The following is a 15,729-nucleotide window of genomic DNA, read 5'->3' on the forward strand; positions in this document are numbered from 1 at the left end:
TCTTCAACAGGACGACTATTGAATCGAGAACTCACTGCTTCTGAAATCAGATTGAGCACATTAATCATTTAAATAATTCAATGTTGTCTTCCCTGAGGACTGGTGCCCCTTTTCAATGACAACACCACCACAGGCTTTATAATTGACTTCGGTGACAACTATGATGAAACAGTGAGGGAAAAGAGCCATAAAACAAATAATCCTCTTTCTTTAATTTCCTATGCACTCCTTTCTCTTCCTTTCCTTTCTTTTCCTCTGTTTTCCTTTCTCTTCCTCTGCTTTCCTTTCCTTCCTCTTTCTCTGCTTACCCTTTATCCGGCTTTTCTTTCATTCCTCTGCTTTTCTTTCTCTTCCTTTCCTTTGCCTTTGCTTTCATTTAATTTCCCTTCTGTTCTTTTTCTTTCTTCTACTACCCTCCTCTTTCCGTCTCTTCACTTTGCTTCACTTCCTTCTCTCCTCTCCTACAGGCGACCTGTTATCTTTCAGTAAACTGACGTCGTGTCTTGTAGTACGCAGCCGCGCGACACGAAGGTGCGCCGCGGCGTGGAGTGCAGCAGAAGCAGCTTTGTGTCGGAGGGAGGTGGATCCTGATCACTGACGGTGTATAGCCGCGGATCCTGCACCATGACGTAAACACAGAATAGAAAATTCATCAAGCAAAATGTAAACGTTAGATTCTTCAATGGGCATCGTCTCCCGCTGCGCGCACCCATGATGTTGACCACTACACGATGCAGACGGTGATGCGGCGAGCAGTGGGTGTGCACTCTTGAACGCCGTGGGTGAAGAGAGAAGGAGCTGCATCCTATCAGCCTTTCAGCCGCTCTAACCGAAGCACACGGCGCGGATGATATGTTGTTACTCCCCGCCGTCCGTCACCCTCTCTTGGTTTAAGTCGACGGAATCGACCGACAGGACCCTGAGACCATAGACACATTTCTTTCCCTTGGTAGCAGCTGCGAGAGCCACAGAATCAAGATGAAATTTCCGACTGAGAATCCAAGAAAACCAGGGAACTCAAACCCTGCACCAGGTTAGACCGTCAATTAGTCTCAAATCCTTTTGCAGTTAGTCTCAAGACTGTGATTCTATTTCCCTATTAGATTCTATGGATGTGACGAAAGTTGGTTTTGATATCATGTGATTACTGCGTGTTTTGAATGAAATGCTGCAGTCTGTGAAACTGTTCCTGTAGGACAAACAGTCTTTACCGCCTTTACCTAGTCTTCAGTTCCCAGCAACTCCCCAATGAAACATTAATGCTGACCACAATTTGACTTATCAGAGAAATAGGGAAGAGCAGCTGCTGCACGCTGATGTTTAGTGCAGCCGCATCAGAACACGACTGGAACATGTGTTGATGTGGTCATGATTCAGAGGACAGACAGATAGACAGAAGGATGTAAACAGAGGCTGTCAGTCTGCCGCTTCAGTGTGATGCAGTGGAGAAATGTGCACAGGGTCTGAAACATTACCTCATCCACCGCTGGGGAGATGCCCCCCAAATCCTGCATGTGTGTCACGTCCTCCCTCAGCAGCTTCACCTGCAGGACATGTTTACCGGTCATTACCGCCTGTACAGGTGATGTGCATGTTCATGGCTTTCGACAGAGAAGGGACAGCCTCATTTGCTCACCCCAGTATTTCTATGATTTCTGACACGTGCCGTTCATCGTTGCACCTGCATGTGAGGAGTGTGAGGAGGGCTTTCTGCCCACATTACACTGATTGGTTACATAAATCAAAGCAGTCAACTGGTTTTTGTTAGAGATCCCAGTGCCACTGAATGTGCTACAGTGGTCACGATCATAACATTATGTAATGAACAGATGATGAAATGTAAAATTGTGCATTGGTATAGTCTACTTCATTTTAGTGGGTATACTGTGGGTACCCCCCCTCCCCATTTATATCACTGAAGAATAACAGAAATGCCTTTGTGTTAATGTAATACACACTACATCCTCTAAAATGATCACAGTTGAATCAACTGTCTAAAATAATTTCTAATAAAAACTGAACATTATAACCTTCATGAAGGAGGATTTAATGCAGGAATGTTAGAATGTATTATGACTACATTAGTTTAGCTACATGTTACGTGTACACTGACAACTGATTGTATATTAGTAATTATCAGTTGTATACACAGGCTGCAAAGTGCCTGACTGGAATTAATAGATTGCTTTCGGTGCTGCTCTCACCTGGGAACCGATTCACCTTGCAGCCTGAAGATACTCTTTAATAGTTTTATCAAATATTATCACCATATAACATGTTTATCCCCTCCCCTTTTAAAGTATAACATATTTACTTCGAGTAGATTTTAACTCACTCACTTTGTACTTTTATCTGAGAACATTTTTTCACAGTGATTTTACCTCTACTTTAGTTGTCTTTTCAGTTACAGTACTTGAGTGAGTGTTCACATGCTGATGTGTTGCAGTCAGTGTAGTGTCTCATCTCCAGCCTCAGGAGTTTCTGTTATTGGTAGTGTTTATTGCTGCTCTGTCTGAACACAGTTGATGTTGCTGTTTTCTTCATCACAGTGACTAACTACGCGATGTACATTTAAACTTACACTAGTTGAAATCTAGTCAGATCTCCTGACCCATTTTTTAACAGAAACAAATTGCTGAAGTGCCAGTCCTGTCACAAAACTATGTTGTTACATATCCTTGGGCATTTTTTTTTTTTTAAGTATATTTTTTGGGGCTTTTTATGCCTTTATTGGACAGGACAGTAGAGTAGAGAGACAGGAAATGGGGAGGCAGAGAGGGGGAATGACATGCAGTAAAGGCCGTCCGATGCGGGACTCGAACCGGGGCCAGCTGCAGCGAGGACGGTAGCCTCTACACATGGAGCGCCTGCTTAGACCACTACACCACACGACGCCCCATCCTTGGGCATTTTTAAGTTTTTATAGGAAAATTTTGGAGCTTTCTTAGTCGGTATAGGGAATAATACCTGCGTATCACGTAGACTACACCCGTGAAATTGTGACTGGCTCATTCACACTAGGGCTGTGCCCAAAAATATATATGGGAATACATTGTGACGTAATCCTTGCTGATGCATGCATCGATGCAGATGCAACTGTATCGATACATCAAATACTCTGACAGCAGTTTTGAAAAAGAAACATCACCTATGGTGCAGTGCACAATAAAGCCAATAGGTGGAAGCAAAGACAAACAGCACACGTCTGAATTCAAAACAAACATGGATAAATAGTGAAGAACTCTACCACTGGCAAAACTGAAGGCAAAGATATAGGACCATTTTGGAATTTTGCAAACACCATGAAGTCTGGAGTTGGACATGAGTCATGCAATGTGCAAGCTGTGCAGAAACAAAGTAAAATACTGCAAGCAACATGACCAACCTCTGTCTTCACATGACAACTTTTCAACTCAAAATTTCCCTCAACATCCCAACCGGCTCAGAAGATCACAAATGCACTTTTATGCTTTGTATGTAAAGACTTGCACTCGTACAGTGTTGTTGATAATGAAAGCTTCAGACAACTGCTTAATGAGTGTGAGCTACGCTATACAATCCCCACTCATCGGTTCATTACAGAAACTGCAGTCTCCCAGTTGTATGCAGATATGAAGCAAAAAGTCCAAAGCAATTTCTTCTGCAAACAGAGTTGCCATTACATGTGATGCCTGTATGTCGAGAGCAGTCCAGTCATATGTAACTCCCATGCATGTATAAACATATCATGAAAATGACGAGGAATCAACAATGCTGCGCTACGCAGCAGCCGGCGGGAGGGGCAATGTTACGCTGCGCAGCATCGGGTATGAATGGGTTAATCTCCTCAAGCACAAGCTCATGACAGATGTAGCTACGAGATTGAATCGCACCTGTGATATGTTGGTGCGCTTCTTAGAGCAGCAGCCTGCAATTTGTGCAGCATTACTCTCCATTGAGGTACAGAGAAATGCCAAGAAATTGCTTAAGTGGACCTCGCCTCTACTGAAGATGAGGCTAAAGCCCCGAAGCAACACTCATAATGTCAGGAGAAAAGCCCCTAATGTTTTCTATAGCACAGCTGCATGCCCAGTTGTCCCACAGCGCTCACGTCCAAGCAACAGACTCCTCAGTTACGAGGGACATTAAAAACGCTGTATCTGGGGATCTTGGGAAGAGATTCGTGAGTGACAGATCCTTTCTGTGCATGGCTGCAGCACAAGATCCATGATTTAAAGCGTTGACCTTCTTGGAAGAAGACAAAAGACAGGACACCTATACCAATGTGGCAGCACAGGTGGCGCAGATTTCTTAGTTGAGGGTTAATTAACCTTAATGAGAAAACATCTTCATGTTTAATTTACTAAATGTGTTTTCACCCTTAAAACAAAACTACCTTTTCACTTGACCTTGGTGGAGCAGATTGTGTAACGGGGTGTGGTAGGACCCAATTGCAGCACAACCAAATGTGAACAGCTGGTAATGACTCATTGATTCTCTCAGCAGTGCACAGGCAGAACTCATGGTCAGGGACAGAAGGCTCAGGCATTTACCGGGGCAGAGACGAGGCAGGATGGTCAGGGACAAGCGGAGTCAATACCAGGAAGACAGTCCGGAGGAGAACGCTGGAAAGTCCCACATGGGTACAAAGAACAATCTGGCAAAAAGCAAGTGAACCAGGGATGTATATGTACTGGCTTGATTGGAGATGGAGTGCAGCTGGGGGCAACAGGTGAGGACAGTGAGGCTGATGAGGAGGTGTTGCAGAGTGGAGAGTGAGACAGAGGCAGGGTGAGCGGAAAAACACTGAGAAGCACGGCAGGCTGTGACAGGTTGTGCAGTATAACGTAATGATATACAACTGTGACTTATCTTGTGTATTTATGAATGTTATGGTTATTAGTAGAATTTTATGTTCTGATTTCAGAAGAATCAGAAGTATGTACCAGAACAAGAAAAGGTTGAAACAGGCTCTTCCGTACTCTGCAAGAGAAGAAAGGACTCTACCTGTGCTCTAGCAGATTTATTCAGAGACATTTTCTCTTACCAAAGATAGGACTCACCTATGTCAGTACATGATCCGGCACTGGATAAAATTAAGAAATACAAAGAGGTAGAGCCTTTGGTTCTTACTGGGAATCCACTCAGTTGGTGAAGGGACCACCAGGATGCTTCCCTCTTACTGTCTAAGCTAGCTAGAAATACCTTCTGTGTCCCAGATACAAGTGTAGCTGCAGAGCGGGTGTTTTCCACTGCTGGAGACATACTTACAGCTCAGAGAAGTGCTCTGAAACCTGAGCATGTGGATCACCTGTTGTGTCTGCACAAAAATCTGAAAGCATGTTAAGGCTTAGCTGCCAGGACAAGGCCCCTTTTAAGTTTTTTAAAAATGTTTTATTTATTGTTGTGATATGTCAGGTGGACATTCTTACAGCAAAGTGAAGTGCCCTTAAAGTCAAGTGAAACCAGAATATTATTGTTGCATCAAAAAACTAAAAGCATAAGAGACAACAGAAAAGGCTATTTTAAATGTGAAAGTTTAAGAATATTTTATTTGCATTTATTAATAACTCTGGGATTAGAAACAGAATTATTTTATTTTACTTTTAGGTGGAGCATTTCTATTATTTATTAACTCAAGGTCCACTTTCAAGCTTTTCCGGAGCTTTCAGTTGTGTCTCAGTGTTTCCACCTCTGGATCACTGACAATGACAAAAAGTTCACCTGCTGATGAAGATTATGAGACACTATTGAAAGCTCTGGAAAAGGTAGTAAGTAAACATAAGTTAAGATTTTCTTTCCAAATATGATTCCCAAGGTTTTCTAGGAATGAAACTCCAGGAGCTGTAACCTATGATTATTTTTATCATTAATGATGTCATCAGTTACATTCTTGATTAATGGATGAATTATTTGATTTATAAAATGTCGGAAAACAGTTGAAGCCCAATGTTCTCCAAGCTATTTCTTTTGTTTGACTAACAGTCTAAACATAGTCAGCATACAGCACACACATCAGGATGCACACCCTTTTCCTTTAGCAAACAGCCCACACATCAGGTTGAACACCCTCTGCCTGTAGCATACAGCCCACACATCAGGGTGCACACCCTCTACCTGTACCATACAGCACACGTCATGCAGACAGAAGAGGGATAAGCTGATCTGGGAAGTGAATGTGATTTTTCTGTTTTCTGTCTGCAGTGATGCAAGTCAAGTCTGATGTTCAGGCTTACATGAAAGATGCAGGGTGTTCTGATGTGCATCATACACTGTTCACGGGGCTGGATTGTAACAGTACTACTATTGTTACGGACCCAGTAACCCAATACCTTTTGTTATTTTTAAGAAAAGAAACAAAGTAGACACAGAGTAGCAAACTACAATAGCATAATTTAAACAAGTCACTAAAGCTTACATTCTTAACTCATGTTCATATAGTTTAGTTAAGACATGTGGGCTCCAGGCTGCTAGCACACAAAACATACCTGTGGCAACGGCAGGCGAAGTATGAACTAGACAGTGGAAAGCTCTGCAATTCCACATCTATGTGAAGGACTTTCACTGATGCTTCCACAGATCACTTCTGTTTCTTGCCTTTAATAGAAAGACTTGAAGTAACGAATGTCGTCAGCATCATAATGACGCTCCATTTGGTTCTCTCTGCAATTGTTAATAGTAGGGTCTCTCTGTGTGCGTTTGTGTGTGTGTTTGTGTGTGTGTGTGTGTGTGTGTGTGTGTGTGTGTGTGTGTGGGGAGATAAAATGTGTGGCAGAACAGATAACGATGTCCCTTCTGTTCACCTGTTACATGTCAGTGTACATCAGCAGGAAACAGCACAATATCATGCTGATGTTGCAGCAGAGTTTTTCATTTGTTCTTTATTCAGTGGCAGTTCAGACCAACCTGGTCCTCCCGAAGAAGGTGCAGCCAGGCATGCTTCAGTCCAGCCTGGTGCAAGCCAGCGTGGCCACCATGCAGAACCCGATGGGCTGCGCTCTGCCACGGCTCTCTGTTTCCTCCCGCCCCGCGAGCATGGTGGCCAGCATGGAGGTAGTGGGTGATGGCTCGGCTCCCTTCACCATGATGAAGCTGAAAACGGTGCTGGCGGTGTTCGTGGTGGTGGTTGCTTACCTGGTGGCAGGGGGCCTGGTGTTCCAGGCGCTGGAACAGCCCTTTGAAAACAACCAGAAGATCACCATCACAGCAGAGAAGGCAGCCTTCTTGCAGAAACACACATGTGTGTGTCCAGAAGAACTGGAGGCCATCATCAAGGTAAGAGCAGCCGCTGGTCGATATTCCAACCTTTCCTCACACCTGGTCCCCAGTGAGGACTCAGGTCTACGGAAACCTGAGCTTCATATTGATCAGATGCCATTCATACTCCACACATACTCCACACTCTGCCTGCAACCCTGGAACTCGATACAAAACACACTGAACATTTTTAATGACTCCTATCCCATACATCCTTGAAACTCCTTGAAGTTGTGTGAATCTGAAAATAATATTGCCTGAGATGATTTGTGTAGGTTAACTTAAGCTCTGCTGAGCCGAAGACGGTTAGCTGATTAACTGGAACTGTCTGGGTTTTGGAGATAAAGAAAAACTAAGTGTTACGTGATGGTTTTTACTGACCAAAAAAAATAAATGATACATTAACTGTAAAGAAAAAATAAGTGATTGTTGGAAGATGCACCACCTGCTTAACCCTCCTTAAAATGTTCTAGCTTAAACACAGATACTAAAGCAGACTTGATTTTCCAATATATGACTTGCTTAGAGTGAATATTGTAACAACGTAATGTGGTGGTCATATCTGACCTTTATTATTCTTTAATAATTACCTGAAGTATTATCAGGTAAGATCAACATATCCTTCATCTTCAGACTGTTACCCTGTTATTATCATACCCCTTTTCAACCAAAATTATAAGGTTCTTTGAACGTGGGTAATTCAGTGATTTTGTGTTTTTAAAACTTTCCGGGCGGCAGCTCACTCTTTCATCCCCATGTGCAGTGTAGCTGGAGTGTTTCTGGTTTAACAGCACCGTGCTGGACAGGTGACAGGTGTGTTTACAGTGTCTGTATCATATTGTCATAGAAGGAAAAGAGGCGGAAATGACCATGTTCACCTGGGTGTTGTGTTTACATCAGTCTTGATCAGAGTCGATCAGAGCTGGAGCCGGAGCTGACATATACCCATGTCTACTCCAGAGTAGACAGCCTTTTCCATTGTCGACAAACGCATGATGTTAGCAGGTCTTAGCAAGGTTTTTTGGCCAGTGGAAAAGGGGCTTTACTTAAGGAAGGACGTTGTACCTTGTGATGCCACTCTTGTGTTCATAGTTACCTCTGATTGGACAGGGATACAAATCTTTCCTAATTTATAGATCATTAAGGTCCTCACTAGCTAAGGCCAGTTTTAACCTCTTGAGACCTAAGGATGCTGGGGGGTGTGCCTTGCCTAGACAGACATACCCAAAATAGATCAAGATCAGCTCCACAACTATCAGGTCCATATGCAAAAACTTGGTCACTATGGATAGGTAAGACCTCAAAGAATTTATTCCATGTGTCAGTAACATTGTGACTGTTACTGTAGGAGAGTAAATTTTGATAAACCAAAGGAAAAATTAATTTTTGATTTTTTTCTTCACCTAAAATTTATTTTAAATTAGACAAGACCATGATAACAATTATCCCATGCAATAGGATGCCACTTATCTCAATTAGCAACTTCATGACTACAACTGTACCAATGTAGGTGGAAATACCACAAAGTACACAAATTCTACAAAGGTTATAGTAGGTATGGGGCCAGGCGGACTCTCCATATGGACACTTGGATAGCCAAAGTACCTAAAGTGTGCCCTCTTGAAAGGAAATCTGTCTAGAAAATAAAAATGATTTCCACTACAGGAGTACTATGTGCACACAGTGCAACACCTAGCCATTACATTTACCCTGTGCATCATCAGATTCTACCATTGTGCACTACCATTGTGTGTAAAAAAAAAGAAAACCCAAATTGTATAATTTTGTCTCCACTTTGCCTCTGAATCTCTTCCAGGGAATCTAAATTGCTATAAAGTGAAAAATAAACATAAAACATACTATATACAAAGTTCAAAATACAGTAAAAGTTGAATTGGTGTAAAATCCCAATCTGGGATGAAAGTCTGTTGTACTTATGTTTGGATGTGGTATCGCGAGGAAGCAAGTCTCATAGGAGTGTGACATACCATTTGAAACATTGCGAGATGTAGAAAATGATCACCAAACGATGGCTTGGGGCACAGTCTCTGCTATTCAGGTCCCCATCTCGGCCAACTGGACTGGAGAATGGTATGGATAGATTCAGAATGGCCTTGAAAGGGTAAGGAAACAATATTCATTACTTTTGATTAGAACCGCTTTGGTATTTGATGGAATATTTAGTCATAAACCCAAAATTTGAGATGTGGACTGTAAAATAAGAAGTTTGGCCACGTGTTTGCTTTGGGGCTGACATGAGCTGGTTATGCTTTGCTTGCTATCACTGGAAAAAGTTAGCTTTTATAGTTTCATACAACACCCAGAATGGTGGGATGAAGCAAGCAGATTACATGTACTGTCGCGTTTCAATTCGATTGTCCGTTTATATTGATAGGGCTCTTATTTTGAAAAAGAAATATTGAAATTATTGCCAAATATTTTTTGGACATAACACTTGCTGTTTTAAAAGCCTTGTCTTTTAGAAGCATAAAAAAGAGACCACCACAGCAATCTATCAACTTTTTACAGGCAAATATGTATCCCACTGTCTCAACCTGTCCTTTACTGTGGTCAGGTCTGTTGTAAAGGAAAGGTCTACATTTTTCAGTGAGGTGGCCATTCTGTATGGATATTGCAGCAGTTTTTATTGCTGTAATCATTCTTTCTTTTCTAGTGTTTCCCCTATATTCACTCAGCAGCCTCTCGCTACTTCTAGATTTTGAGCACCGCCACTAAAATTTCACACAATCATTAATATCAACATGCTACTAAAGATTTTCACTCACACACTGTGTGAGCACGGCAACACCCAACGTTATCTTGGAATTGTTGAAACCCTTAGAGTAGCATAGCTCCTTTAGGAAATAGGGCAGTGTGTCACAAGTAAGGGGCAGAAACGTGACAGTGAAGTGATGAATGCGAGCAGAGCAGAAGAAAAGGTTAGCAGTAAGTTGTCAATATCGCAGTAAATGTACAGTATGGGCTGCAGTATGTCAGTTAACGGATGCTGCAGCTTCTCAAGACCAAGAAAAGTTGTATGTTGTTTACCCAACTGCTGGAAAAGTGAAGGGAAGCAAACATCTCCCCAAGAAAGGCTAGCGTTAAAAGTATGTTTTTGGGCTGCTATGTAACGTTAGCTATATTCATAGGAAGTCACATTAATTAGCTGCTTGTCATTACTTTTGAGTTGATACATAATGGGACACACACACACACACTTTCCCGCACCATGGGCATGAAGGTGTGTGTGTGTCTGTGTGTGTATGTGTGACCTACTCTACTCACACCTGCTGAAGTAGAACTGAACTTTCCCGCGCTGTGGAGGGCGGGGTATTCCCGCAAGAACATTGGTAGTTCATGCAAAAGGGAAGGAGCAAACATATAAAAGCTTGCACGGCAGCCCTCTATCCAAATCATTCCTCATTGTGCTCTGTGTATACTGCAATCTGCACGCTCTCTCATTTGAAAATGTCCTCTGGGAAAAGGTTTACTGTCAATGATATTTTGGAACAGCTCTTTGACAGTGAAAGTGACATAGAGGAGAATGTGTCTGATACAGAAGATTGTAACAGAAAAGTGACAGAAAATCAGGAGGACCCTGATTTTGAGGCATTCTCATCTGATGAGAATAAGAGTGTTGACCCTCCTGTTGTCTCTCAACCACCAGCAGACACGATCCCTTCCAAAAATTGAAAGATAATATGGTCCCTTTCCCCACTTAGACAGCAGGATAGACTTAGCGCTACTAATATTATCAAAATGGTTCCAGGCCCCACCAGATATGCAATCAGCCATGTTGAAGACATCAAGTCATCATTAGAGCTCTTCATAACACCATCGATTGAAAATATTGTACTTGGGATGACAAATTTAGAGGGGAAGCGTGTGTATGGGGACAGTTGGAAAGACTTGGATGTAGTTGACTTGGAAGCCCACATTGGCTTGCTCATTTTGGCAGGAGTTTACAAATAAAAAAAACAAAACAAAACAAAACAAAACAAAAAAACACCAAAAAAAAATATAAACAAAAAAAAAACTCTAACTCTGCCACTGCCAGTCCCAAGCCCAGATAACAAAAGAGGAGGGGTGAGTATGACTTCATAGTGACTAACCACAAATATGTTACAAGAAAAGGAGATAAAAATAAGTAAATAAATATGTTTATGAGAGGAAAGGGTGGCTTACCAACATCAATCAATATGGTTCATTCTGTGAGTCATGAATGTGCACCCCAAATTAGAAAAGATTTGGATGAAAGATTTTCAAGATACACTAACTCTAAAACTGAAAGTTTGACCTGATGGTGGCGCTACAGGGAAGGTCACCAACAGGGTTCATAGTCTTGTGGTCATTAATGTTGTCAGTAAATTTGAGAAGATTTGTATGAAAACTTTTCAAGATAAATTAATTCTAATTTAAAAGTTTTGCCTGATGGTGGCGCTAGAGGAAGGGTCAACTCACTGATAGGTTTCATGATCAAGGGGTTATTTATGTATTAAACAAATAAACAAAGTGCCTGACACAAAAACTTGGTCAACAATTTTCTGTAAATAATTTTCTGGAGGCAAATATCCCTCGGGTCAGATTGACCCCAAGGGTAAAATGTGTTAGTAATATTTGAGGATAATACTAGGGTTAAGTTTTCAGATGAGTCACCTTTTAATCTAATGTGAAGTTTCTTTTGGCTTTTGATGTACAAATGCCTATACAGAATGGAGTAAATAAAAATGGTGCTTACATGTTGCCTATTTAAGTGCGGCACATCCTCGTGGACACTGGCACAACAGCATAGCTGCTGAAAAAAATTGTAGGGGAAACACTGTTCACACAGTTTCAATTTAAGTGATGGTAAAGATGTACTTCACTGATGACATGTGGTTAATATGGGACAGAGTTGGATCAATCAGGTGGATATCGGTGTTACTGTCTTTCCACCACAGCTCAACACAGGAAAAAAATACTAAAGAGACTGAATCTTTGACTGTAACTAATCCACCTACCAATAACTGTGAAATGTAGTTCTGCACAATACAAAGACTGTTGGTTGAAAGTACAGCCGCCCTCCTGAAGCTCTCAAATCATAGGCATACAATTTATAAACAACACGAGCAACACAGCCATGAGCCTTTGGCTGCTGTTAGCAGAAGGCTAAACTGTCAACAACATTAATACAGCCACTCATAAACTGAGTTCATGGGAAATCTACCAACACAAGAACAGCAGGTCCTCTCCATCTCTGAAACACTTCACTGATACTGCCACACGGATACTTACATGTATCCATCTGAAGGGACGTGCACAAACATCTGTATCTTTAGAACAGCCAATAGTAACTCTCTCTCTCTGAAAAGCTCTGTGATTAGCTCCCATCACAGGCTAGATTTTCTACATCTGCAAACAGATCCAAGAGGTGGTACAGGCATCTGGTTTTTACTCAGACCACTAGAATTGTAACATGATGAAAGTTGATTATGGTATTTTTGCCCATCGCCTCAGGGTCCTGGAGATGTACAGGTCCTGGAGGTGTACAGGTCCTAGAGGTGAATAGGTCTTGGTGATGTACAGGTCCTTGTGGTGTACAGGTCCTGGAGGGATGGCGGATTGCAGCCAATCACCTTCTCAGCAGAGTGAATGATACGCTGCAGTCTGCTCCCGTCCTTGGCAGGGGCAGTTGTGCACCAGGGGGTGATGGAGGTGAGGAAGGCAGTGTAGAAGTGCACCATCACTGTCTTTTGCAGGTTTAACTTCTTCTGCCACAAGAAGTACATCCTCTGCTGGGCTTTCTTGATGATGGAGCTGATGTTCAGCTTCTACTTTAGGTCCTGTGTGACGATGGTGCCCAGGAAGCTGAAGTACTCCACAGTCGTTAGGTTGGCTGTTAGTTGCCAAACCTCTCACACTCCATTTGAGAAAATGGTTTGGAAACAAGGTTTCTATTAACTACCAGTTGGCAGACCTTGATGATTAATGCAAGAGAACATGAAGCCAGATCTCAGAAACAGATCTTAATCTGACTTGTGCAGTAGCAGCCAACACCAGGGCTTTTCATGGCCAAATGCTCACAGCCACTCGTAAAGCAGCGTAGTAACACCCAGTGATTTCGCATGGACAACAGTGAAACCCTGTATGCTAATGGTAGTGTAATGCTAAGAACAATGTACAGCTGCTGCAGCAGAGCCTGGAGAGCTGCTGTGGATTAGTATCAGTTCCATTTCACTGACACATTAAGTGGCACACAAGAGAAACACAAAAACCCAGAGCTGCATTGTAGACCTGCCAACCTCTGTAAATAACAGTTCTCACATATGCCACAATTGGATGGGAGTGCTGTAATTGCATGACTTAGTTCTAAAAGCAAGCTTTGAGGTGTTCATTAATCTTGTTTAGGCAAAGTAGGGAAATGGGCAAAACCCAGAGAGCTATCAGGTATCAGATCAATTCCCTCTGTGGAAAAGATGAGTTGTAGATTGAGCTGCAGGGAGACAGGCTGAGTGCAGCTGCTGAAAGCTGCTATGCTGCCACATCACATGCAGTAAAACAACGTTAAAACAAGCAGTTTAGCATTTTTAAGGGCCTTAATTTAAAACACAGAAATCTCATGTGTTTACTGTTGTGTGACTGCTGCAGTACAGTATTGTGTTTTTTTCTGCACAACAGCATCCTCTAAGCACCCGTGCATTTAAACCTGACTCTTATCTTAAGCTTAGTAAATGCACTCTCTGTCCGCGGTGATGCCATACACCTTCTAACCCCAAAACTGATATATGCATTGATAACTGCACATATTTTAGCTGAAAGGTTAAATCAAGTCTTTAGGTCCTGAAAGTTTCTGCCAAGTAATTAATAATTTATCATTTAGTCCAGGGATGGTGGCAACAACAGCAGAAATATTTTGAAAATCAAGACCACTTAGGTCCAAGTCACAGATTAACTAGAGGACATGAAATGCTTTCACTATGCTTGAAACAAACTAGTTATATGTTGTCTCACCATGTCTTAAGTGCTCTGAAAAGCCAACACCTGACAATGGACTACAACGCTGTCACAGGATCCTCCTGGGTGCATCATACTGCCCTCCTAATGGTTTTTTATTCCTTTGTAGTCTCAACATGATGAATCCTATAAATAGTGATGAGAGTTAATACAAATATTCACAACCCTCAGTAGAGGTACATCTCCTTGTTGTAAAAACCTTCATTACACTTCATACATTTTATCATAATTTGTGTAACATAATTTCTTTAACCATTCCCTGCCAATTAGTATGGCTAGAGAGATGGCAGTTGTCTGGTAATTGGCTGGTAGAGCTTTCATTGGCTAACCTGACACTATGTATCCTTATAAATTGACCCAAATTACCCTACATCCGCCAATGCTTGTTGGTTTCCAGAAATGCAAACTTGTCTAAGAAGACCTGGAAGAAGTCTGAGGCTGTGGTTGAAAAGTCTATTTTTCTTGGAAGGTTCTTTACTGAATGAAATGAGCTGAAGTATGTGAGTGGCAGCCATGATAAGAGCTGGTCCATTTCTCTAAATGATGAGGAAAGGAGCTTCAATGCTTCCTATCTTATCTCCTTTAGTATAGGAAATACTGGACCTTCCTTTACCAAAGGAAAGGAGAAATGCGGTCCCACACTTCCTTGCTGCAGCAACATTTAAAGTGATGCACCATTGTAAAAACAACAGAAAAGCTGTATTATGTTTGTGACACGATCCAAAATGTATGGAAATCCTTGTCTGATCGACTGAAGCCCAAATTATAAATATAGATTTATCCTCTTTAAATCCAGTTAAGCGTCATCATGAAGAACAAGCATATTGAATTTATAGTTAACAATATCATCATCATAACTAAATACTATAGACTATACATAAATGTTGTTTCACTAAATCCCCTCTCATTGTGTAAAACTAAAAATAAATTTTCTCTACTTAACAATTTTATAGAAATGTCAAAAGCTCCTATTACATTACATTATTATATATGTCTGAATATGATTTATTCTGATCCCCTGCTTAGTTCCTTATTTCTATTTAATTGTATATATATTACATATATTTATTTATATTTATATTTTTCTTTCATGATATCTAATTCAAACCTTTTAAATCCTGTTTGTTTGGAGGATTTATCCTCCATGCAAGTTAGCTTAAAAAAACTCTAGTGAAAGTGCAGTCAGATTCTTTTCCAAAATCCTTTTGAATGTGGTCAATACCACACTGGTCCAAAAGCACTGAGTATCCCAGTTCACAAACTTTGTAAGTGGTGCACAACCCATCAGCAGTACTGTACAGCCTTTGCCCTCCCTAGTACAAAAAAAACATTTCAATCAAAAACATGGCTCTTCCTGAGAAAGGTAAAAAGATGCTGATGGAAAGCTTGGAAGCTTTACCTGTGAAAATATGGTGGTGTTGCTACCTGTGTGATGGCAGCACCATACTAAACCGGCTGAGCTAACCAGCCACCACACAAATGACACACCTCCAACAGGCT

The 15,729-nt window shown here is 41.5% G+C and overlaps 1 protein-coding gene across 1 annotated transcript in view; it reads left to right on the forward strand.

Moving 5' to 3' along the window:
- The first annotated feature begins 577 nt into the window (after window positions 1–577).
- The window catches only part of kcnk10a (potassium channel, subfamily K, member 10a), a 74,782-nt gene continuing 59,630 nt past the window's right edge, over window positions 578–15,729 (forward strand). The window contains exons 1-2 of the mRNA XM_023423772.1: window positions 578–1,033; window positions 6,869–7,254. Of these exons, the coding sequence (XP_023279540.1) occupies window positions 979–1,033; window positions 6,869–7,254 (441 nt within the window). The 5' untranslated portion in view covers window positions 578–978. The remainder of the gene's footprint in view (window positions 1,034–6,868; window positions 7,255–15,729) is intronic.

The sequence above is a fragment of the Seriola lalandi genome, unplaced genomic scaffold (genome assembly GCF_002814215.2).
Source record: "Seriola lalandi dorsalis isolate HSWRI2012SDOR001 ecotype SW California unplaced genomic scaffold, Sedor1 jcf7180002054693, whole genome shotgun sequence".
Lineage (NCBI taxonomy): Eukaryota > Metazoa > Chordata > Actinopteri > Carangiformes > Carangidae > Seriola > Seriola lalandi.